The sequence below is a fragment of the Cervus elaphus genome, chromosome 4 (assembly GCF_910594005.1).
Source record: "Cervus elaphus chromosome 4, mCerEla1.1, whole genome shotgun sequence".
Taxonomy (NCBI): domain Eukaryota; kingdom Metazoa; phylum Chordata; class Mammalia; order Artiodactyla; family Cervidae; genus Cervus; species Cervus elaphus.
Window position 1 is genome coordinate 63767603 of NC_057818.1, and position 22149 is coordinate 63789751.

The 22149-nt window shown below is 40.8% G+C and overlaps 1 protein-coding gene across 1 annotated transcript; it reads left to right on the forward strand.

The window, feature by feature from the left end:
• Positions 1-1969: 1969 nt before the first annotated feature.
• On the forward strand, positions 1970-15989 carry LOC122692865 (zinc finger protein 98-like). Its single transcript, XM_043900679.1, has 5 exons — positions 1970-2019; positions 3443-3560; positions 9004-9130; positions 9636-9731; positions 15496-15989. The coding sequence occupies exons 1-5, from the start codon at positions 1970-1972 to the stop codon at positions 15987-15989; spliced, it is 885 nt and encodes a 294-aa protein (XP_043756614.1).
• Positions 15990-22149: the final 6160 nt, after the last annotated feature.

Below are 22149 nucleotides of genomic sequence, written 5' to 3' on the forward strand. Positions count from 1 at the left end.
TCAGACATAAAAGCATAATGTGTCCTATTCTCTGATTTGAAAATATTCTCAAAATTTATAGTTGTATTACTTCATTTTATAAAACAAAAAGACATCACTTTTTAAAAATGGCATTTTCTATAAATGTGAAATAATGTTTCTTAATACTTAAAGTATGACTTCATACTTTTCATATCACATTAATTAACCGATCACTTTATGATTTACAATTAGTCACTTTTATTTTCAATGTCATACCAGTTTATCACACTGTTATTTCCAGTATCATAGTTTAGGTTATAGTCTTCCATGATTCCTGATAAAGGCTTATTCAATACCTTTCAAAAAACCAATTAGTATTTCTGTTGCCAAGCAAGTAAAGAGCTTAGAGTGCCTTTGAAAAACAAAATTTGTCAAACAAAATATTTTTTAATTTTAAAAAAATTGTTTATATTTTTTTGAAAGAGAATAGGTTTAAAGAATTTTATTGTTTACTGTCAAACCTCAACATGAATTAGCCATGGGTATACATATATCCCGTCCCTCCTGAACTACCATCCCATCTCCTTCCCCCATCCCACCCCTCTAAGTTGATAAAGTGAAAAGTGAAAGTGAAGTCACTCAGTCATGTCCGACTCTTTGCGACCCCATGGACTGCAGCCCACCAGGCTCCACCTTCCATGGGATTTTCCAGGCAAGAGTACTGGAGTGGGTTGCCATTTCCTTCTCCAGGGGATCTTCCCAACCCAGAGATCGAACCCGGGTCTCCCGCATTGCGGGCAGACGCTTTACCGTCTGAGCCACCAAAGGAGCCCCTATTTGAGTTTCCTGAGACATACAACAAATTCCAACTGGCTACCTATTTTACCTGTGGTAATGTAAGTTTCCATGTTTCTCTCTGCATAGATCTCACCCTCTCCTCTTCACTTCCCATGTCCATGAATCTGTTCTCTATGTCTGTTTCTTCAACGCTGCCCTGCTAATAAATTCCTTGGTACCATTGTTCTAGATTCCGTATATGTGCATTGGTATATGATATTTATATTTCTCTTTCTGACATACTTCACTCTGTATAATTTATAATATTTTTCATTTGCATATAAATTATATGTACCTACATAATTTATATTTAAGGTTATATAATTGTATAACTTTTAATAGAAAATAAAATTTGTCATAGAAATGTGAAAGTGAATCAGTCATTTCAGACACTTTTCAACCCCATGGACGATACAGTCCATGGAACTCTCCAGGCCAGAATACTGGAGTGGGTAGCCTTTCCCTGCTCTAGGGGATCTTCACAAGCCAGAAATCGAACAGGGCCCTCCTGCATTGCAGGTGGATTCTTTATCAACTGAGCTATCCAGAAGCCCTGTCATAGAGCAGGCCTCTAAAGCAGACTACAATGAGGGCTTCCCTGGCGGTTCAGACAGTAAACAATCTAACCGTGGTCCAGGAGACCCACGTTCAACCCCTGGGTCGGGAAGAGCCCCTGGAGTAGAAATGGCAACCCACTCGAGTATTCTTCTCTAGAGAATTCCATGGACAGAGGAACTCAGCGGATTACAGTCCATGGGGTCACAAACAGTAGGACATGACTGAACATGGCTGAATGGCTAAAACGTTCTACTTCTTTCAGTATACCTACATTTGATTAGATGTATAAAATTTATCCTTACTCCCTAGTGAATTAATAGTAAGAGTTTCAAGATAAAGAGAAACTTGCTACCCAAATAATACATTTAGAAATGCTACCAAACTTAAAATTAAATGACAAGGCATGATATGTTTTATTTTAAAACATAGCTACTTTTGTAAAATACATTAATATCATCATTATTAAATACAATTATTTTATAAATCAAGTTATGTTCACAATAAAGGACAGAAACAGTATGGACCTAACAGAAGCAGAAGATTTTAAGAAGTGCTGTCAAGAATACACTGAAGAACTATACAAAAAAAGATCTTAATGACCCTGATAACTACGATGGGTGTGATCATGCACCTAGATCCAGACATTCTGAAGTGCAACGTCAAGTGATCCTTAGGAAGGATCACTTACAAACAAAGCTAGTGGAGGTGACAGAATTCCAGCTGAGCTATTTCAAACAATAAAATATGATGCTGTTAAAGTGCTGCACTCAATATGGCAGCAAACTTGGAAAACAGCCCTGGCCACAGGACTGGAAAAGGTCAGTTTTCATTCTAATCCCAAAGAAAGGCTATGCCAAAGAATGGTCAAGCTGAGGCACAGTTGTTGAACTCATCTCACATGCTAGGAAAGTCATGCTCAAAATCTCCAAGCCAGGCTTCAATAGTATGTGAACCAATGACTTCCAGATATACAAGCTGGATTTAGAAAAGGCAAAGGAACCAGAGATCAAATTGCCAACATCCCTTGGATCATAGAAAAGGAAAGACCATTCCAGGGAAACATCTATTTCTGTTCCATTAATTATGCTAAAGCATTTGTGAGGATCACAAGAAACTGTGGAAAATTCTTAAAGAGTTGGGAATACCAGACCACCTGACCTGCCTCCTGAGAAATCTGTATGCAGGTCAAGAAGCAACAGTTAGAGCTGGACATGGCACTACAGACCGGTTCCAAATTGGGAACGGAGTACATCAAGTCTGCATGTTCTCACATTGCTTATTTAACTGAAATGCATGGAAGGTCATGTGAAATGCCGGGCTGGGTGAACCACAAGCCGGAATCAAGATTGCTGGGAGAAATATCAATAACCTCAGATATACTCTCCCATCAGGAAGATTCCATATGCCTCTAGCCCTTCTCCATCAGAGGGCAGACAGAATAAAAACCACAATCACAGAAAAATAGCCAATCTGATCACATGGACCACAGCCTTGTCTAACTCAATGAAACTATCATGTTTGCCATGTTCGGCCAATTTCATGTTTCTCATGACTTTGACATACATTGAATGCAATATATAAATATCTGAAAGTATATGTGTTATATAATTTATGTAACACACATTGAATACAATAAATATATATCTGAAGATATACAGGCAGTGAGAACATGTGAGTGTGTGAGTATTCATACACAGTTACTTAAAGAATTTAAAAATTCTAGTTCACAACTGGTCATTTCAGAATTGCAGATGATTTACTAAAAACTGCAAATCTTATAAATTTGTCAATTAATCTATTTTGTCTACTATTCTGGGAATTCATTTCCTTTAATGTCAGGAGGTTATGTTTTTTAAAGAACTTCCACACTGTCCTCCCAAGTAACTGCACCTGCTTACACTCCCTCCAGCCATTCAGGAGGTTCCCTGATCTCCAAGCCTCTTCCGCGTTTATGATATTATTAGTGGGCTTTCTGTTAGTTGTTATTCTGACTGTCAGGAGGTGATGTATCACTGTCGTTTTGTTCTGCATTTCTTATTGTTTAGCGATGCTGAGCATCTCTCTTTTGCCTCCTGCCCATCTAAAGGACCAAGTTGCCCCACCACCCCCCCCCCCCGCCCCAGCAGCTGAGGCGCACAGGCTTCGTCTCCCCAGAGCGCGTGGAGTATTCCTGGACCAGGGATGAGGCTCGAGAGCCCCACACTGTCAGGTGGGTTCCTAAGCACTGCATTATGTCTGGTTTTTCTTTTTTCTTTTGAGATGAATATATATATTTTTGGAATATAATTGCTTTACAATGTTGTGTTAGATTCTGCTGGACAATTTCATCAATCACCATAGGTATATGTATACCCACTCTCTCTCGGACCTCCCTCCCATGATCTCCGTCTCACCCCTCTAGCCATCACAGAGCCCTGCACTGAGCTCTCTGTGCTATGGAGCAGCTTCCCACCTGCTACCTGTTTTACACATTGCGGTGAATAAATGTCAAGGCTCTTCTCTCAATTGGGCCCCCTCTCATTCTCCTACTGTGTCCACAGGTCTATGCTCTATATTTGTGAAAATAAGTTTTAACATATATACATATGGAATCTAGAAAATGTTGTTGATGATATTATTTAAAAAGCAGGACTAGTCACGCTGACATCGATTTTAAACATTTTTATATTAAGCTTTCAAGGTATAAAATACATGGACGATCGTTCCATGCATTTTACTAAGTGAAAGAAGCCCATCTGAAAATGCTACAAAAAGGAAGATTTTTACAACATGGCATTTTGATGTAGGTCAATGTTCTTATGTGCTGCACTGTGTCTGAGTTTTTGGGACCGAATGGATTGTACCTGCCAGGTACCTGTGTCCCTGAGATTTCCCAGGAAAGAACACTGGAGTGGGTGGCCATTTCTTCTTTCAAAGTATCTTCCTTACTCAAGGATTGAACCCACATCACTTGGATCACCTGCATTGCCAGGTGCATTCTTTACCAAGGAGCCACATTAGAATCTACTCGGAAATGTAGAAGAGATTAAAATGGTCAGTGGTTGCCGTGGGTTGCAAGGAGGGGCTATGAATATCCTGAGTTCAGGACCATGAAATCATTGTGTGAAACTGTTTTAATGCACACAAGTCATTAAACATTTGCCCAGATCCTTAGAGTGAACACCCCTAGAAGAGAAACATAAGGTGAAACTAGAAACTTTGTTTAATGTCTATGTATATTCATCAGTGGTAACAAATGTATACACTGGTGGGGCACAAGTAGGGAGATTATCCTCCTGAGGGAACAAAAGGTATATGGGAAAGCTCTGTACCTTACTCTCAATTCTGCTGTGAAACTAAATCATCTGAGATAGTGGTACTGGTGCATGGACAGTGATTATTTTTTAGAATATATACCACTAGAAAAATGGATATGCTATCTTTAATTTTTCCTTAGTCAATTATCCTTTAAAGATATGAAAAATAGAACTCTCCATAAAGAGCAGAGAACAAACTGTAGCAGATGAGTCATAAAGCCTGGAAATACAAACAAGAAGTAGAGAAGCAACATTTTTCTGTGTTGAAAGTGAAGGTGAAGCCGCTCAGACCATGTCTGATTCCTTGGGACCCCATGGACTGTAGCCCGCCAGGCTCCTCTGTCCATGGCATTTTCCAGGCAAGAATACTGGAGAGGGTTGCCATTTTCTTCTCCAGGGGATCTTTCTGACCCAGGGATCAAACTGGGGTCTCCCACATGCAGGCAGACTCTCCTGTCTGAGCCACCACAGAATCTGTTTCATGTGTTAATTTATGGGTAAGTTCACTTATGACTTAACGCTGGTCATTACGTCCTTGCTTGGTCACTGGATAGATTTTAGGGCATCATTTTCAAATGCATCTGTCCCTGCACATACACACTGTTAACCCAACGTCCACTGCTGCCCCTGGTTTATTCTCAAAGAAAGCTGTGATGGAAACACCTCCCGGCTCCTGGTCTTGCTGTATGTAGCAGACCCCGCACCTGCAGAGAGGTGGTCAGAGTGCAAATCATTTTGTGCAAACCTGTGTCGCAGGTTACAGAGGGGAGTAAGAAACAAACCAAAACTAAGGACTCAGGCCATCTTTCCTAGAATTCTGAGAGCAAAGCCTTGCAGGAACCCAGGGCCCCCAGGTGATTCCCACCAAACACTCACCCCTCCCCTCCCCTCCCCCAAGGGCACAGGCACAGGCCACACCCATCCGAGAAAGAGCCCCTCCCCCGGAATCAGGCTGAGGTTCATTGTTTCTAGAAGATCCCGCTCTCAACACTTGCTCCAGAGCTCTGGGGCAGGCAGAGCTGAGGGCTCAAGCTCAGGGCTCCTGGAAGCGGGTCTTCCTGCTGCATTGTTTCAAAGACCCTCAGAGGCAGAGTCAGGTAGCCCAGAAGTTGGGTTCCTTGTTTCTTGTGAATTGTTCTGGGGCTTGGTCTCTCTAATGCGAAAACAAAGAGAACTCTCGGGGTGGTCTGCAAAGAGAGTGGGGAAAGTGAGCACCAAATCCAGGATGTGATTAGCGTATCAGCTTAATCTTGATTACCCACTACAGCTGAGGGACAGAGGAAGTCAGAAAAGAGCTCAGAAAAGGGAGAGAGAAAGAAGACGTTCTCTTCTTTTTCACGGCAGCAGCTGAAGGTGAAAGAGCTGTGTGGATGCCTTTAAAGGTATTTTCTCAGCCTGTGTGAGAGTTTGGGATATAATATGCCCAAAGAAGACACAGAGCAGGAGGCAGAAGAGGAGGGAATGGCAGCTTCTCAGGTAAATGTCCTGCCCGGGTTGGGGGCTGTGTCTGCTTTTCCTCCTGAAAGGGCTGGGCTGAGAAGCTGCACACCTTTACGCTCTGATTCTAATTTTTCTCCCTGGGGGGTTTGTTGTTGTCAACATCTCTTTTTCCTTTATTTCTTATAATGGTGAAGACCGGCTCTTAGGCTGCTTCTCCCTTGTGTCCCACAGCCTTTTCTTCACTCTATCCTGGCTTTCTGTAGACCATGATGAATTCTCAAGAAGAATTAGTGACTTCTCTTTGTGAGAAATGAACACTTGGGGTCACTGGTATCTGAGATTCCCAATGGAAATGTTTTAGCCACGCGTTCCAGGAAACAAACTCACTCAGAAGGACAATGCAGATAGTGGAGTGCAGTGGACCCACACAGGTGGGCCCAAGGCAGAGTCTCCTCTTAGCCAAGGACCCCGACCAGCGTTTGTGAAAATCTTTTATACCCCATGTGTACGTGTCCAAACCCACCACCCCAAATTCCTTGAGACTTACATAAACTAAGGAAGGGTAAATATAATCTCAATAACCCCATCACTCATGTGCCATGTGCTCAGACAGTGAAACAATTAGCCAATAATCAATAAGCATGAGTTTACACTCGACAGTTACAGAAAAATGTGTGGCCTGTCTGGAGGAAGGGGTGATTGGTGTATGTGATCTCTTAGGCGAGGAGTAACCTGGATACATATTATTAGGTTACAGGTCATGGGAGGAATATATGCAGTGGAATAGCATAATTATTATTTTTCATAGTAGATTGAGATCATGCTTTTCATAATGTTGCCAAAATACCTGGCAGTCATTATATATTTCCCCATGTACTTCTTACACCATGACCTCAGATGTTCATTGGTTCTTGTGCTTCTGTGAGATTCCCATGCTATGAAGTTCTTTTTTCTTTTCTTTCTTCAGAAAAGGTCCCTGGAGAAGGGAATTGCTGCCCATTCCAGTATTCTTGCTTGGAGAATCCCATGGAGTGAGGAGCCTGGCAGGCTACAGTCTCCAAGGTTGCAAAGAATAGGAAAGAACTGAGTGACTAAGACATTTCTTGCTTTTAGTATTATTTAGGAATACAGAATTTTCTGTAAACTTTCAGTAGAGTTTTCTCTGTATATTTGTCTGTGTTTTATTACTGTCTAGAGTCCATAAACTGATGTAAAATTTCAGCTCTGCCATTTTAAAAAATGTTTGTTAAAATATCTTCTAAAGGATGCAAGAGCAACATTATTGGTTTTAAATTATTTCTCTTGCACATTGAAGATTCTGAAAAACTGTCAGAAATATAGTTCAGTTCAGTCTCTCAGTCGAGTCTGACTCTTTGCGACCCCTTGAATCGCAGCACGCCAGGCCTCCCTGTCCATCACCAACTCCCAGAGTTTATTCAAACTCAAGTCCATCGGGAGTTGGTGATGCCATCCAGCCATCTCATCATCTGTCATCCCCTTCTCCTCCTGCCCCCAATCCCTCCCAGCCTCAGGGTCTTTTCCAATGAGTCAACTCTTTGCATGAGATGGCCTAAGTATTGGAGAGTCAGCTACAGCATCAGTCCTTCCAATGAACACCCAGGACCGATCTCCCTTAGGATGGACTGACTGGATCTCCTTGCAGTCCAAGGGACTCAGGAGTCTTCTCCAACACCACAGTTCAAAAGCATCAATACTTCGGTGCTCAGCTTTCTTCACAGTCCAACTCTCACATCCATATATGACCACTGGAAAAACCATAGCCTTGATTAGATGGACCTTTGTTGATAAAGTATTGTCTCTGTTTTTTAATATGGTATCTGGGTTGCTCATAACTTTCCTTCCAAGGAGTAAGCGTCTTTTAATTTCATGGCTGCAATCACCATCTTCATTGATTTTGGAGCCCAAAAAATTAAAGTCGGACACTGTTTCCACTGTTTCCACATCTATTTCCCATGAAGTGATGTTAGCAGATGGCATTATCTTAATTTTCTGAATGTTGAGCTTTAAGCCCACTTTTTCACTCTCTTTCACTTTCATCAAGAGGCTTTTAAGTTCCTCTTCACTTTCTGCCATAAGGTTAGTGTCATCTGCATATCTGAGGTTATTGATATTTCCCCTGGCAGTCTGGATTCCAGCTTGTCCTTCCTCCAGCCCAGCCTTTCTCATGATGTACTCTGTATATAAGTTAAATAAGCAGGGTGACAATATACAGCCTAGACGTACTCCTTTTTTCTATTTGGAACCAGTCTGTTGTTCCATGTCCAGTTCTAATTGTTGCTTCCTGACCTGCATATATAGTAGGTGCTAAATAGTTAAAATGATTCTTGCCACCAAGGTTACTACTCTGAGACCTGTAAAATCTGTAGAAAACTTAAAGTTCAAGGTTAAGGATGAATTCTTTCCTTACTATTCTACCTAATAGCTCTTCAAATTGGTCATTCATGGAGCAGAATTTTAAACGTTACTAGCTCAAGTAAGCTTGTTAAAAATGTGGCACATTGGTCCCACTCCAGAATGTTTGGAATGGAATGTGTTTTTAAAAAAATATTTCCAGGTTTTTTTTTGTTTGTTTGTTTGTTTGTTTTGTTTTTTTATAGACAGTTTATCCTGTGTCACATGAGTACAACAGTCAAAAATAAGTATGCCAATATTTATTTTATAATTCCTCTTCATACTCATGCTACTTTCTGTAGTAGTTTGTGGATCATATCTCATCCTCTTTTCTTGGGGTTAAAAATACGGTGAAAATATCACTGTGTAAAAGCTATATTCTTGTGTAATAGCAGGCACTCTCCTAAAGGAAAACCAATTCTCTGAACTTTCTGTTTCCAACTTGGGTCACATAGGAAGTCTTCCCTCGGCCCCATGGCGTCTGTACTTTGTATTCCAGGGACGGCTGACGTTCCGGGATGTGACCATAGACTTCACTCAAGAGGAGTGGGAATGCCTGGACCTCGGTCAGCGGGACTTGTACAGGGATGTGATGTTAGAGAACAACAGGAGCCTGGCCTCCTTGGGTGAGGAGAACTTCCTTCCAGAATCGCTTACCTACCCACGAGGTTTTGGTTCCTTCATTTCTAGAATGTCTTCTGAAATTGTCTGCTTCCCACAGTGGTTTCAGATCTCTGCTTGCTAGGGGAAGTGAGTGTCTGTGAGTTTAGAGAGGAAGGCTTCATGATGGTTTGCTATGCTGGTAAGCTTTTTCTTCCCTGATGTACTCTGCCTGCTTCATTCTAGCTGAGTGGTAATTGTATACGTTCTCTGGTATCAAATAGTTGCACGCTCTGTTAATTTCATGTTTACACACTTACTTTTGCCTTAGCAGCATGTGACCAAAATTTCAGGATTTGATTGTTATGTATTTATTAGTGTTGTAGAGGTGCTTTGAATATAGTATTTGGGGAAATAATTTTCTAGGCTTTATCAACATTCTCCAATGCATTCCCGTCTCACTTGAATACATACAGGATTGGACACGGATGAATCTCTAAGAACACAAATATTCCTTTCTCTGATGAACAGGTCTTGTGGCCTCTAAGCCGAACCTGGTCACCTTTCTGGAGGAATTGAACGACCCCAGGAGTATAAGGAGAATGGACACAGCAGCCATACACCCAGGTAGGTGTGAGTGGACTCAGATGAGAGGTCCAAGGAGCAGAGAGGAAGTCAGCCTTTGTCACGTGGTTTTGGAAGATGTGCCGCAGTGGAAATGATTTTGGAAAACCTGGCTTTATTTATACTACTGTAAAAGAAATGGATCACCTGCCCCATTCTCTCTCTTAAATCATGCATGAATTCATCTCTGGTGATTACTTTTCTCCATCACAGTGCAAACTAAAAGTCTTCTCTTAGCTTGTCACAAACTGCATTCATTGGTTGCTCTTCCATTTCTTGGGGATCCTAGGAAAATTGTGCCATTTATGAGTAACTGTATGACTGTTCTTTGAAAGTTTCTTTCTACCTCTAGAGAAAAATGTGTGAGTAAAGTGGTAGAGAAACTGCTAAACTTCTAGGAATACTGGGGACAGGTTCTTGTTGTCTGATTTATAACTTCCTATCCACTGGGAGCTAGAGATAGGACCTTCTAAATAAATTTCAAATTCAAGAAATTTTTTCACTGCAGAAAGCAAAACCTTCTGAAAATCAAAGAATGCACATCTCAGGTTTACTTCCAAGTTTCTCTTTTCCCTTTATGATTTCATATTAAATATCTGAAGTGTATCAGGCCTGATTCTAAAATGCTAAACTACTTTATTTTTATTTTTTAAACCACTTTAATATATTTATTTACCTCATAGAATTTTAAAATAAATTGGCATAAAAGCCTAGCACACACACACAAAAAAAAGCCTAGCACATTTTCCACCCATATGATTAATGGTTGATTGAAACTATAAGAATTTCTAGATTATACAAAGAAATCTTTTGAAAAAGTTCCAATTGGAATACAGCTGATTTATAATTTTGTACTACTGTACACTGAAAAGAATCAATTATACCTATCAGTCAGTTCATTCAGTCTCTCAGTTGTGTCCCATTCTTTGCAAACCCATTGAATGCAGCACACCAGGCTTCTCTCTCCATCACCAACACCTGGAACCCGGTCAAACTCATGTCCATCAAGTCGGTGATGCATACAACAATCTCTTCCTGTGTTATCCCCTTCTTCTCCTGCCCTCAATTTCCCCCAGCATCAGGGTCTTTTCTGGTGAGTCAGTTCTTTGCTGAGGTGGCCAAATTATTGGAGCCTCAGCTCCAGCATCAGTCTTTCCAATGAATATTCAGGACTGATTTCCTTTGGGATGTAGTGATGTGATCTCCTTGCATTCCAAGGGACTCAGAGTCTTCTCCAACACCTCAGTTCAAAAGCATCAGGTTTTCGGGACTCAGCTCTCTTTATGGTCCAACACTCACATCCATATATGACTAGTGGAAAAACCATAGCTTTGACTAGACAGACATTTTTTCAGCAAAGTAACATCTCTGCTTTTTAATATGCTGTCTAGGTTGCTCATACTTTTCCTCCCAAGTGAAAGGCTATTGCTGAATCATGAAAAGATGCCGGGGTTATTGGCGTCTGGAGGAGAAAAATTCAATCTGGGGTCAGAGAGAGGCTTGATCGCTCAGAGCTTCTGTGTAATAAAATTTTATTAAAGTATAAAGGAGATAGAGAAAGCTTCTGACATAGACATCAGAAGAGGGCAGCAAGAGTACATGCTTGGTATTGTTAGCAATGGAGTTATATACTCTTCAATGAATCCAAAGAATATCTGGAGCTTGTAAAGGCCTCACCAAACCTATTCCCATAATTTACATTTTAAAATATCAGAATTAGCCACATGGTTTAATGCGGAGACTGTCCTCAGGCAGGATACATTGTTATATAATCCTTGTAAAGACTAGACCTACTCCCATAATTTACATTGTAAAATAACAGGATTAGCCAGAAGGTTTAATCCAGAGACTGTCCTCAGGCAGGATACATTATTGTTATATCATCCTAAGGAATGTAGAGGAAAAGAATTAAAAAGTCTGTCCTTTCTTCCTCCTTGAGTATTCCAGACCTCTCTCTCCTTGGGGACCCCTAGATTTCTTATCAACCTACCTAGGAAATGGCTCTCACACAAGGAGCAAGTATCTTTTAATTTCATGGCTGAAGTCAACATCTGCAGTTATTTTGGAGACCTGAAAAATAAAGTCTGTCAGTGTTTCCATTGTTTCCCCAACTATTTTCCATGAAGTGATGGGACTGGATGCCATGATCTTGGTTTTCTGAATGTTGAGTTTGAAGGCAGCTTTTCACTCTCTTCTTTCAGTTTCATCAGGAGACTCCTCAGTTTCTCATTGCTTTCTGCCATGAGCATGGTGTTATCTGTATATCTGACGTTGTTGACATTTTCCCTGTATCTTGATTCCAGCTTGTGCTTCTTCCAGTCCACCATTTAGCATGATGAAAAGTGAAAGTCAACGGTGCTCAGTCATGTCCGACTCTTTGCGACCCCATAGACTATGCCGTCCATGGAATTCTCTAGGCCAGAGTCCTGGAGTGGGTAGCTTTTCCCTTCTCCAGGGAATCTTCACAACCCAGGGATCACCCAGGGCTCATGCATCATGTACTCTGCATATAAGTTAAATAAGCAGAGTGACACTATACAGTCGTGCCATACTCCTTTCCCAATTTGGAACCAGTCCGTTGTTCCATGTCTGGTTCTAACTGTCTTTTCTTGACCTGCATAGCAATTTGTCAGGAGGCAGGTAAGGTGGTCTTGTATCGCCATCTCTTTCAGAATTTTCCAGTTTGTTGTGATCCACACAGTAAAAGGCATTGATATAGTCAATAAAACCGAAGCAGAAGTTTTTCTGGAACTCTATTGCTTTTTCAATGATCCAAGGGATGTTGGCAATTTGATCACCGGCTCCTCTACCTTTCCTAAATACAGCTTGAACATCTGGCATTTCTCAGTTCACATTCTGTTGAAGCCTTACTTGGAGAATTTTGAGCCTGCCTTTGCTAGTGTGTGAAATTAGTGCAACTGTGTGGTCATTTTAACATTTTTGTGCATTGCCTTTCTTTGAGTTTCAAATGAAAACTGACGTTTCCCAGCCCTGTGGCCACTACTGAGTTTTCCAAATTTGCTGGCATATTGAGTGCAGCATGTTCATAGCATCATCTTTTAGATTTGAGATAGCTCAGCTGGAATTCCATCACCTCCACTAGCTCTGCTGGTAGTGATGCTTCTTTAGACCCACTTGATTTCAGACTCCAGGATGTCTGTCTCTAGGTGAGTGATCACACCATCCTGGTTATCATGGTCATTAAGATATTTTAGTATAGCTCTTCCACGTGTTCCTGATACCTTTTGTTAAGAACTTCTGCTTCTGTTAAGCCCATAACATTTATGTCCTTTATTGTGCCCATCTTTGCATGAAATATTCCCCTGGTATCTTTAATTTTCTTGAAAAGATCTCTAGTCTTTCCCATTCTATTTCCTTCCCATTTAGGTCTCCACAGAGTAATGAGCAGAATTTCCAGTGTTCCAAGGATATTTTCAAAGTCTCTCTTTCATTTAATTTCTTAAGAAATTATTTTTAAAAAAAGAAATTATTAATTTATCTTATGTGTAATGAGCTTCCTCAGATATTTTCCTATGTGTCTTCACTTTACGATTAGTTCTCTGTCAATATCATGTGTTATTTTTAAGTTGAAGCATCTAGTAGAACATTCTTTGAAACATATTGGACAAGAAGTGGACTAAAGAATTATTAGGCAGCTAGGATTTGTGAAAATGTTTGGTGTCCCCACTTCAGATGACTAAAAGCGAGAAGTAATCCTTAGATTGCCTGTCTCCTCTTCATTTAGTGGTTCCTGTAGGTTCTTAGCCTGCTTCTCCCTCTGTCACACATTCCTTTGCCATCTCATTTTGTCCAGTTTTCTGCTTGTAGTCTCTGTTTTGAAGGCTACAGGCACCTCGTTAGTCATCCTTCTGGTGCCTGCACCTTGCTGCCTGAGATTGGTGCAGAGATTTGTGCTCTGCTCTGTGATGGTTCAGGCTTCCTCCACAAGCATCCCATTTATAGAGCCCCTCCCTTACTCCCGTCCCCTCAGGATGTCTCCTCACTGCCAACCACAGTCCTCTGCCTGGGTCTGCTGTCCGAACCCCACATTTCAGCGCCCAGCCCTTGTCTGCAGTGGTGGACATGCCTCTCAGGCTGGGTGGGCAGGGCAGGGGTCAGGCCCCCGTGTGCAGGTCTAACTCTGTCCTGCTGCCACACGCAGGTTTCCATGTTCTCTCCGACAGAGAATGAGGCTCTCCTCCTGTCCAAACTGAGCTCCCCGACGAGGGGCTTCCCCGGATGTGGAGACCACTCCTCACTTTCATGTCCCCCCAGGGCTGCAGGCCCCATCCCACTTCTCTCCTCTTCCTTTTGCTTCTTCTTTCTCTTGTCCTACCTGGCTCAGCAGGAATGTTAACTGTCCTTTTAGATTTCCAAGGGCCTCTGCTAGGGTCCAGCTTGGCTATGTGAGAAGAGTTCCATTTCTGATGTATTCTTGATGATTTTGTGGAAAGAAAACTCTGTGTCCTCCTAATACTCTGGCACCTTGATCCTCCCTTCTCTATTTTATTTTTGAGCTAGTAAAGGGTTCATCAGTTTTCTCTAAATCTTTAAGGATATTCACTGAGAATAGCAGGCAAAATTACTTATTATTTGTTATCTTTCAGCTATGTCTCCACAAGACACCTGGGATTTGATGCCACAAAAGCCAAGGATAAAAGATTTGTTTACAAAAGCAAATCTAGGAATATATCAAAGACTACACCTCAGAAATTTCAATTTAAGAAAACACTTAGAATATATGAGGGCATATGAAAGACAGAGAAGATGTTTATATGGACATAAAGAAATTGAGACAGTTACACATAAGGCAAACCTTACTGCAAAAAGAAATGAGGAACATGATCCAAACTGGGAGAAACACGAATTTCAGTCTTCAACATCTGCTGAGAAGTGTAAGTTTTCTAAAAAAGATTTACATCACTTTTTGAAACATACATGTTCTCTGAAAGGAAACGTGATATATTTGGAAGGTGATTTAGTCTCTACTGCAAATGCTCATGCAAACAATTCTGAATGTAGCCTTCATTTAAGCATACATTCAAGCATGTCTGAACACCTGAAATTTAAAAATGAGGGGCAAAACTCACATTATACTCAATTTCAGGGATCTGTGAGCAGGAAGTCATTATTTTTCCAGCAAAAGATATTTCCTGTCCTTTCCACAATGTATAATGTTGATGATAATGGAAGATATGTAGTCCAACTGTCATTGTTCAATACACATCATGATATTGCTAATACGGAACTGCTTTCCACATGTAATAAAATTAGTCAGGCCTTCATTATGAGTTCCAGCCCCAGTAATTACAAGAGTATTTGTGGTGGAGTGAGAAGGTATTCAAGCAATGAAACTGGGTATAATGTTGAAGGAGACTCAAACCTTATGAAACATCAGGTACCTGAATCATCATACAGGGATTCTAAAAGTAATAAATGCAGAAATATCTTTTATAAGATGTCATTTCATTCTGTAAAGAGTATTCCCACTGGAGAGAACACTTATAATTGTAGTGAATATGGTAAAGCTTCTAATCAGTCTTCAGAACTTGTACAACAGCAAACTATTAAAAATCCACAGAAAGGACACCAATGTAAGATACACGGGAAAGTCTTTAGCACCTCATCCAATCTAAGTAGACGTAGGAAAATTCATACAGGAAGGAAATCTTTCAAATGTACAGAATGTGGCAAAACATTTGTCCGTCGCTCACTTTTACTCAACATCAGCTTACTCACACTGGAGAGAAATGTTATAAATGTTCAGAATGTGGCAAAGCCTTTATTGCGAGTTCAAATCTTAGTAAACATCACCGAATTCATATGGAGGAGAAGCGTTATAAGTGTACAGATTGTGGGAAGACCTTCATAAACAGTTCTGAACTTACTAGACATCAGCAAATTCATACTGGGGAGAGACCGTATAAGTGTATAGAATGTGGCAAAGGCTTTAATCAGAAGATCAATCTTACTGCACATCTGCGAGTGCATACTGGAGAGAAACCTTATAAATGTACAGAATGTGGCAAAGCCTTTAATCAGAAATCAATTCTCACTAAACATCTGCGAGTTCATTCTGGAGAGAAACCTTATAAATGTACAGAATGTGGCAAAGCCTTTAATCAGAAATCACGTCTCACTAGACACTTGCGAGTGCATACTGGAGAGAAATCATATAAATGTACAGAATCTGGCAAAGCCTTTAGTCAGAACTCAACTCTTACCCATTATCAACGAATTCATACTGGGGAGAAACCCTAAAATGTAAGGAATGTGAAAAAGCCTTTATCAGTTGTTCAGAGCTTACTCGACATCAGCAAATTCATAGTGAACAGCGACCTTAGCATTGTGCAGAGTGTGGCTGAGCCTTTATTCAGAGTTCAAATTTAATTGCACATCTTCGAATCCACACTGGGGAGAAAGCATACCAATGTACAGAATGTGGCAAAGCCTTTAATCACAAATCAGTTCTCAGTAATCATCTGCGAGTACATACTGGAGAGAAACCATATAAATGTACAGAATGTGGCAAAGCCTTTAATCAGAAATCAATTCTCACTACACATCTGCGAGTGCACACTGGAGAGAAACCGTATAAATGTACATAATATGGCAAAGCCTTTAATCAGAAATCAATTCTTACTACACATCTGCGAGTTCATACTGAAGAGAAACCTTAAAAACATCAACATTGTGGCAAAGGTTTTAGTCATCGTGGTCATCTCACTAAACAGCTGAGAACACACACTGGGGAAAAAAAGTAGTAATGGAACAAGTGATGAAAGGTTTGTCATAAACATGCATCAGAAAACTTGAGAGTTTATACACAAAACCTATGGGAATAATGTAATAAATATGAAGAAAAGTATTTAATCAAAAGTCAGATATAAAGAAACATAAGAGACTGCATATTAAAAAGTATTTCATCAATCCTCTTTACCAAAGTTTCTCTGAAGGAAAATTACTATAGGGAGTACTCCATAGTTAAAACTCACAGAAAATGGATATATTAGCATGGATCATACGATGAAGATTGACGTTTAGAAAGTTAGAATTATTGGCAATGTATGCCTGTTTATAATTATGTGATTTGAGATTATTAGAACTGAATGTAATTCAATGCTCAAATAATCCATACTATGCTTCACTTCTATAGTGTGTATGCAAACATAGGTTTTGGATGGTTGAGGCTTGAAAGATTAGCCTTTTCATATTGTGTTGCAACCATTTCTATCTATTCTCCATTAGAAGATGAAGGATACCATAATGTAAAATGGACAATGACCATCTAAATGGAGGTGTTTGGCATTGATGTGAAATATCGGGAGGTTGCCATGATGTAAGTGATCATGGAATGTTTTCATGTATTAAAGTAAGACAGAAGTTGGTTATAAATTTTCAATAGTTATATGAGTTGATTTGAAAGAGGAACACCATCACAGTTCACTACAACACTGATGTACCTTTATAATTTCAGCACGTCATGAATGTTACTTGATAGTGCTGAAAGAGAAAGCTTCTGTGATAACCTAGAAATGTATTGGAAACCCTTCTGGGAAAGGCAGGCAATTAGTGTATATCATGTCTACTAATTGTTTCCTAGCCTTTGTTTTACACACCATAAAAATCAGAAAAATGATATCTTTCTCTGTGCTTTTGATATGTATTTAATCATGCATCATCCCATGGATTATTAAGGTTTTATTTCAACTATGTATGAAATTCATACAAGACCATTAGTAGAAGTGAATGGTTTTTAGTGTTTCAGTTGGTTGTAATGAATGAAGTGTTAACCCACAACCAACAGTAACCTTCACCAGAAACTGTGGAAAATTCTTAGAAAAATGGGAATACCAGATCACCTGATCTGCCTCTTGAGAAATCTGTATGCAGGTCAGGAAGCAACAGTTATAACTGGCCATGGAACCACAGACTGGTTCCAAATAGGGAAAGGAGTACGTCAGGGCTGTATAGTGTCACCCTACTTATTGAACTTATATGCAGAGTACATACTGAGAAATGCTGGGCTGGAAGAAGTACAAGCTGGAATCAAGATCGCTGGGAGAAATAAAATAACCTCAGCTATGCAGATGACACCACCCTTATGGCAGAAAGAGAAGAAGAACTAAAAAGCCTCTTGATGAAAGTAAAAGAGTAGAGTCAAAATTTGGCTTAAAGCCCAACCTTCAGGAAACTAAGATCATGGCATCTGTTCCCATCACTTCATGGCAAATAGATGGGAAAACAGTGGAAACAGTGGCAGAGTTAATTTTTTTGGGCTCCAAAATCAGTGCAGATGGTGACTGCAGCCATGAAATTAAAAGAGCCTTACTCCTGGGAAGCATAGTTATGACCAACCTAGACAGTGTATTAAAAAGCAGAGACATTACTTTGCCAACAAAGGTATGTCTAGTCAAGACTATGGTTTATCCAGTAGTCATGTATGGATTTGAGAGTTGATCTATGAAGAAAGCTGAGCCCCAAAGAATTGATGCTTTTGAACTGTGGTGTTGGAGAAGACTCTTGAAAGTCCGTTGTACTACAAGGAGATTCAACCAGTCCATCCTAAAGGAAATCAGCCCTAAATATTCATTGGAAGGACTGATGTTGAAGTTGAATCTCCCAATACTTTGGCCACCTGATGGAAAGAAGTGACTTATTTGAGAAGACCCTGATCCTGGGAAAGATTGAGGGTAGCAGGAGATGGAACAACAGAGGATGAGATGGTTGGATGGCATCATGACTCAATGGACATGAGTTTGAATAGACATTGGGAGTTGGTGATGGACAGGGAGGCCTGACGTGCTGCAGTCCATGGGGTTGTAAAGAGTCGGACATGACTGAGCAACTGAACTGAACTGAACTGAATGAAGAAAGAGACTATTCTTGCCTGGAGACTTCCACGGACAGAGGAGCCTGGCGGGCTACAGTGCATGGTGTTGCAAAGAGTCAGACACGATTCATCGACTAAGCACAGAATTGTCAACTGTATACACTGTTTCTATTAAAGACAGATCATTCCTATAGTTTTAATTTACTTTTATTAATCATGGAGCTGCTATTGGCACACGTATAGTAACCCTAAAGATGCATGTTTTCTGTAAGGTACTCCATGATTTCAGATCTACCTATGCAATTCCAGTCACTAGTTACATTAAACATCAGGCTTCATATGGCTTGGATTCAACAGTAACAATCACTGTCACAAAAATTACACTGTGACTTCCTTGGTGGCCCAGTGACTAAGACTCCTCATTCCCAATGTGGGTGGCGGGTGGGGGAGGTTGGGTTTGGAGGCCTAGGTTTGATCCCTCGTCAGGGAACTAGATCCCATACGCCACAAGTAAGATCCTGTAGAGCCAAATAAATATTTTTTCAAAAAGAATTACACTAAGATACATTAAGAGGCATTGGGAACTGATATCTGGTGTAGCACCCAATCTCTCTTTAATAGCTCCATTTAATTTTTTGAATTATTCCTCCTTCCCGTGTTGCTGTGGCCCGGGATTACTTTGAGTCAGAACACTTCCTTTTTCCTGTATGGTCACCAACCGAGACTCCCCGAAGCACCTGTTTCTTGCAGATTCTTGCCCTCAGGCTGAAACAGAAACTACTCACTTGACGTCCTCCCATTTCCCGGATAGTGGGTCTGGTCACAGCAAGCTGCTCCTGTGGCAGGGAGGGAGGCAGCCAGACCCCTAGATAAGGGCTTGTCATCCTGTGATTCACGTCCCCTCAGAACTGCTATTATCTTTTCACCTGTAGCTTCGATGTGACACAGGCTTGGGGAACTGAGATTGTTTGTGAAAACCTTTATTGTTCAGTTGCTAGTGATAAAACAACAATTAAAAGTTTATGCCAACATCTCCAAAGAGACTATTGAAATGCTTGCGGACGGTTCTACTCCCCTTGGTCCCTAGAGACAGACAGGGACTCAAATGGAAGCAATAGGAAATACTGAGGCCTAAGAAAGGAAGGGAGTTTCATGTGTCTGCTTGTATAGTTTGTCACCATGAGAAGTGTTTCTACCAAAAATTAGTTGACTACTGAACTGTGCCTCCCTTTAGATTATGAGTAGTGACATGGAGCCAAAGTACCTGAGAAGGATTTTCAGTTTGAATGAATTTCAAAATGAGAGGGAATTTCTCCATCTGTCATTTTACGGAGGTGAAATTTTCATACCGCATTGCCTGAAATGTCATAGAACTTCTCAAAAAGTGTCTTGAGGCAAATTCTCCCTGTGTATACTGTTAGGATTCAATGTCTGTTAGACAGAAATCCCCCCATGATTTCCACTGTAGTCTGCAAGAGCAGGTACACCTTAGTGCCAACTCCCTAGAGAATGTTCTCCTAGTTCTTAGTGACCAAAGTCATATTCACAACCCGAGGTTCCAGCAGGGAACCGTGAGATTTGAGCTACTGATACTTTAATCACGAAAATCAGTATCAATATGCCCTACTTAGAATTTGTCCCCACTCACAGATACTTCAGAAACATATTTTCATTTTTGTTCACAGCCCAAAGCATTTGGGATCGTAGTTCCCCTGCTAGGTAAGGAACCACAATCACTAAATCAGAAGGTAGAGTCTTAACCATTGGACCACTGGGGAAGTTCCTAAACACGTTTTATTTAATAAGTAATTGATTAACTTGATATATATTTTCCATTATATTATACTGATTAATGCTTTCTGTGTAAGAAATGATTAAATCTTCAACTCTGAGATCTTAGGTCCCCCACCAGGGATTGAACCCACATAACCTTCAGTGGAAAAAAGCACAGCGTCTTAACCACTGGACTACCAGGGAAGTTGCTAATCTCACATTTAAAGAGAAAGGTGTACTCTCTTTGGACACAGTTGTCTGTGGCACTCTCTTTCCTGTCTTGTTAGCTCTTCTCCAGAATATCCTTTCAGGGACTGCGTGAGGAGATTAGGAAAGAAAGCCAGCAGTGGGGAGGGTGTTTGGGAAGCGAACTGACTGAAGAGCAGATGAAGTGTTCGACCCACCCCACTGGGCTAGTTTCCTGCTCAGCTTTAGCATAAAAGGTCCTGCTTCTTGGAAACTTGTTCAGTCCTGGTTGAAGGAGGGCAATTGGTTGCTTCAGCACCAGCAGCAACAAGAATTACCAGAATAGTCTTTACATCAGCAGAATGTGGCAGGGGTAATGGCATATCATTTCTGTGATTGTTACAGATGACACTGGATTCCGGTCTTCCTCTTTCTTTCTGGAATCACTTCCTAAAGGAAAAGCCAGCTGCCATGTTGTAAGCAGGTATCTGGTTACAATTACTGAGGCTTCCTCCCAACGGATCATCTGAGGGATATATTCAACTTTTCAGCACTTACGAGACACCCATCTTCACACACTTGCACAAAGAGCTGTTGAATTTTGCCTTTTTTCAACTTGCTGAAAACATCTCGGCTTCCCATCGAGGCGGCTCTCAAAATTCTCTTTTGCCGGGACTTCCCTGGTGTTCCAGTGGCTAAAGCATTGGTCCAGTTCCCAATGCCCAGGGCCCAGGTTCAATCCCTGGTCAGGGAACTAGATCCCACATGCTGCAACAAAAGACCCCACACAGCTAAATAAATAGCTCTGTATAAGGGAAAAAAAAAAAAAAAGAAATTATCTTTTGCCTTAAGTTGTGTGAAACACTTAGAACAGGCAAGAAGCAGCTCTGCTGCAGAAGAAATCAAACAGATTTAAAGGCAGCGAAAAGCAGAGAAAGGAAGCACAGTTGGGCAGAAGGACCAACAGAGCCCCAAACGGAAAGGGGTGGGGTGAGAGGCGGCGAGGCTCCGCCCCTACTGGCCATTCTGACCAGTGAGAGGTGATAGCTCCTTGTAGCTTTGATTTGCATTTCTCTAGTCATGAGTCAGGTTGAGAATCTTCACGTCTTTGTTAGCCATCTGTAAGCCTTCTTTGGAAAAATGTCTGCTTAGGTCTCTTTCCCACTTTTTGATTAGGTTGTATGTTTTTCTGCTATTGAGTTGTATGAGCTATTTGTATATCTTGGAAATTAATCCTTTGTCAATTGTTTCAGTTGCTATTGTTTTCTCCCACTCTGAGGATTGTCTTTTCCCCGTTTATACTTTTCTTTGCCAAGAAAGGTCCGTCTAGTGAAGGCTATGGGTTTTCCAGTGGTCGTGTATGGATGTGAGAGTTGGACTGTGAAGAAAGCTGTGTGCCGAAAAATTGATGCTTTAGAAGTGTGGTGTTGGAGAAGACTCTTGAGAGTTCCTTGGACTGCAAGGAGATTCTAAATAGATCAGTCCTGGGTTTTCAATGGAAGGATTGATGTTGAAGCTGAAACTCCAATACTTTGGCCACCTGATGCAAAGAGCTGACTCATTCGGAAAGACCCTGATGCTGGGAAAGATTGAGGGCAGGAGGAGAAGGGGACAACAGGGGATGAGATG

What these genes read in the sequence shown, in the direction of transcription:
- LOC122692865 (XM_043900679.1), top strand. Translation starts at nt 1,970, where the DNA reads ATGGGTGTGATCATGCACCTAGATCCAGACATTCTGAAGTGCAACGTC. An exon ending in CAGGAGCCTGGCCTCCTTGG is followed by an intron (nt 9,131 to 9,635) that starts GTGAGGAGAACT and finishes TCTGATGAACAG; the next exon opens with GTCTTGTGGCCTCTAAGCCG. An exon ending in CACAGCAGCCATACACCCAG is followed by an intron (nt 9,732 to 15,495) that starts GTAGGTGTGAGT and finishes ATAAATGTTCAG; the next exon opens with AATGTGGCAAAGCCTTTATT.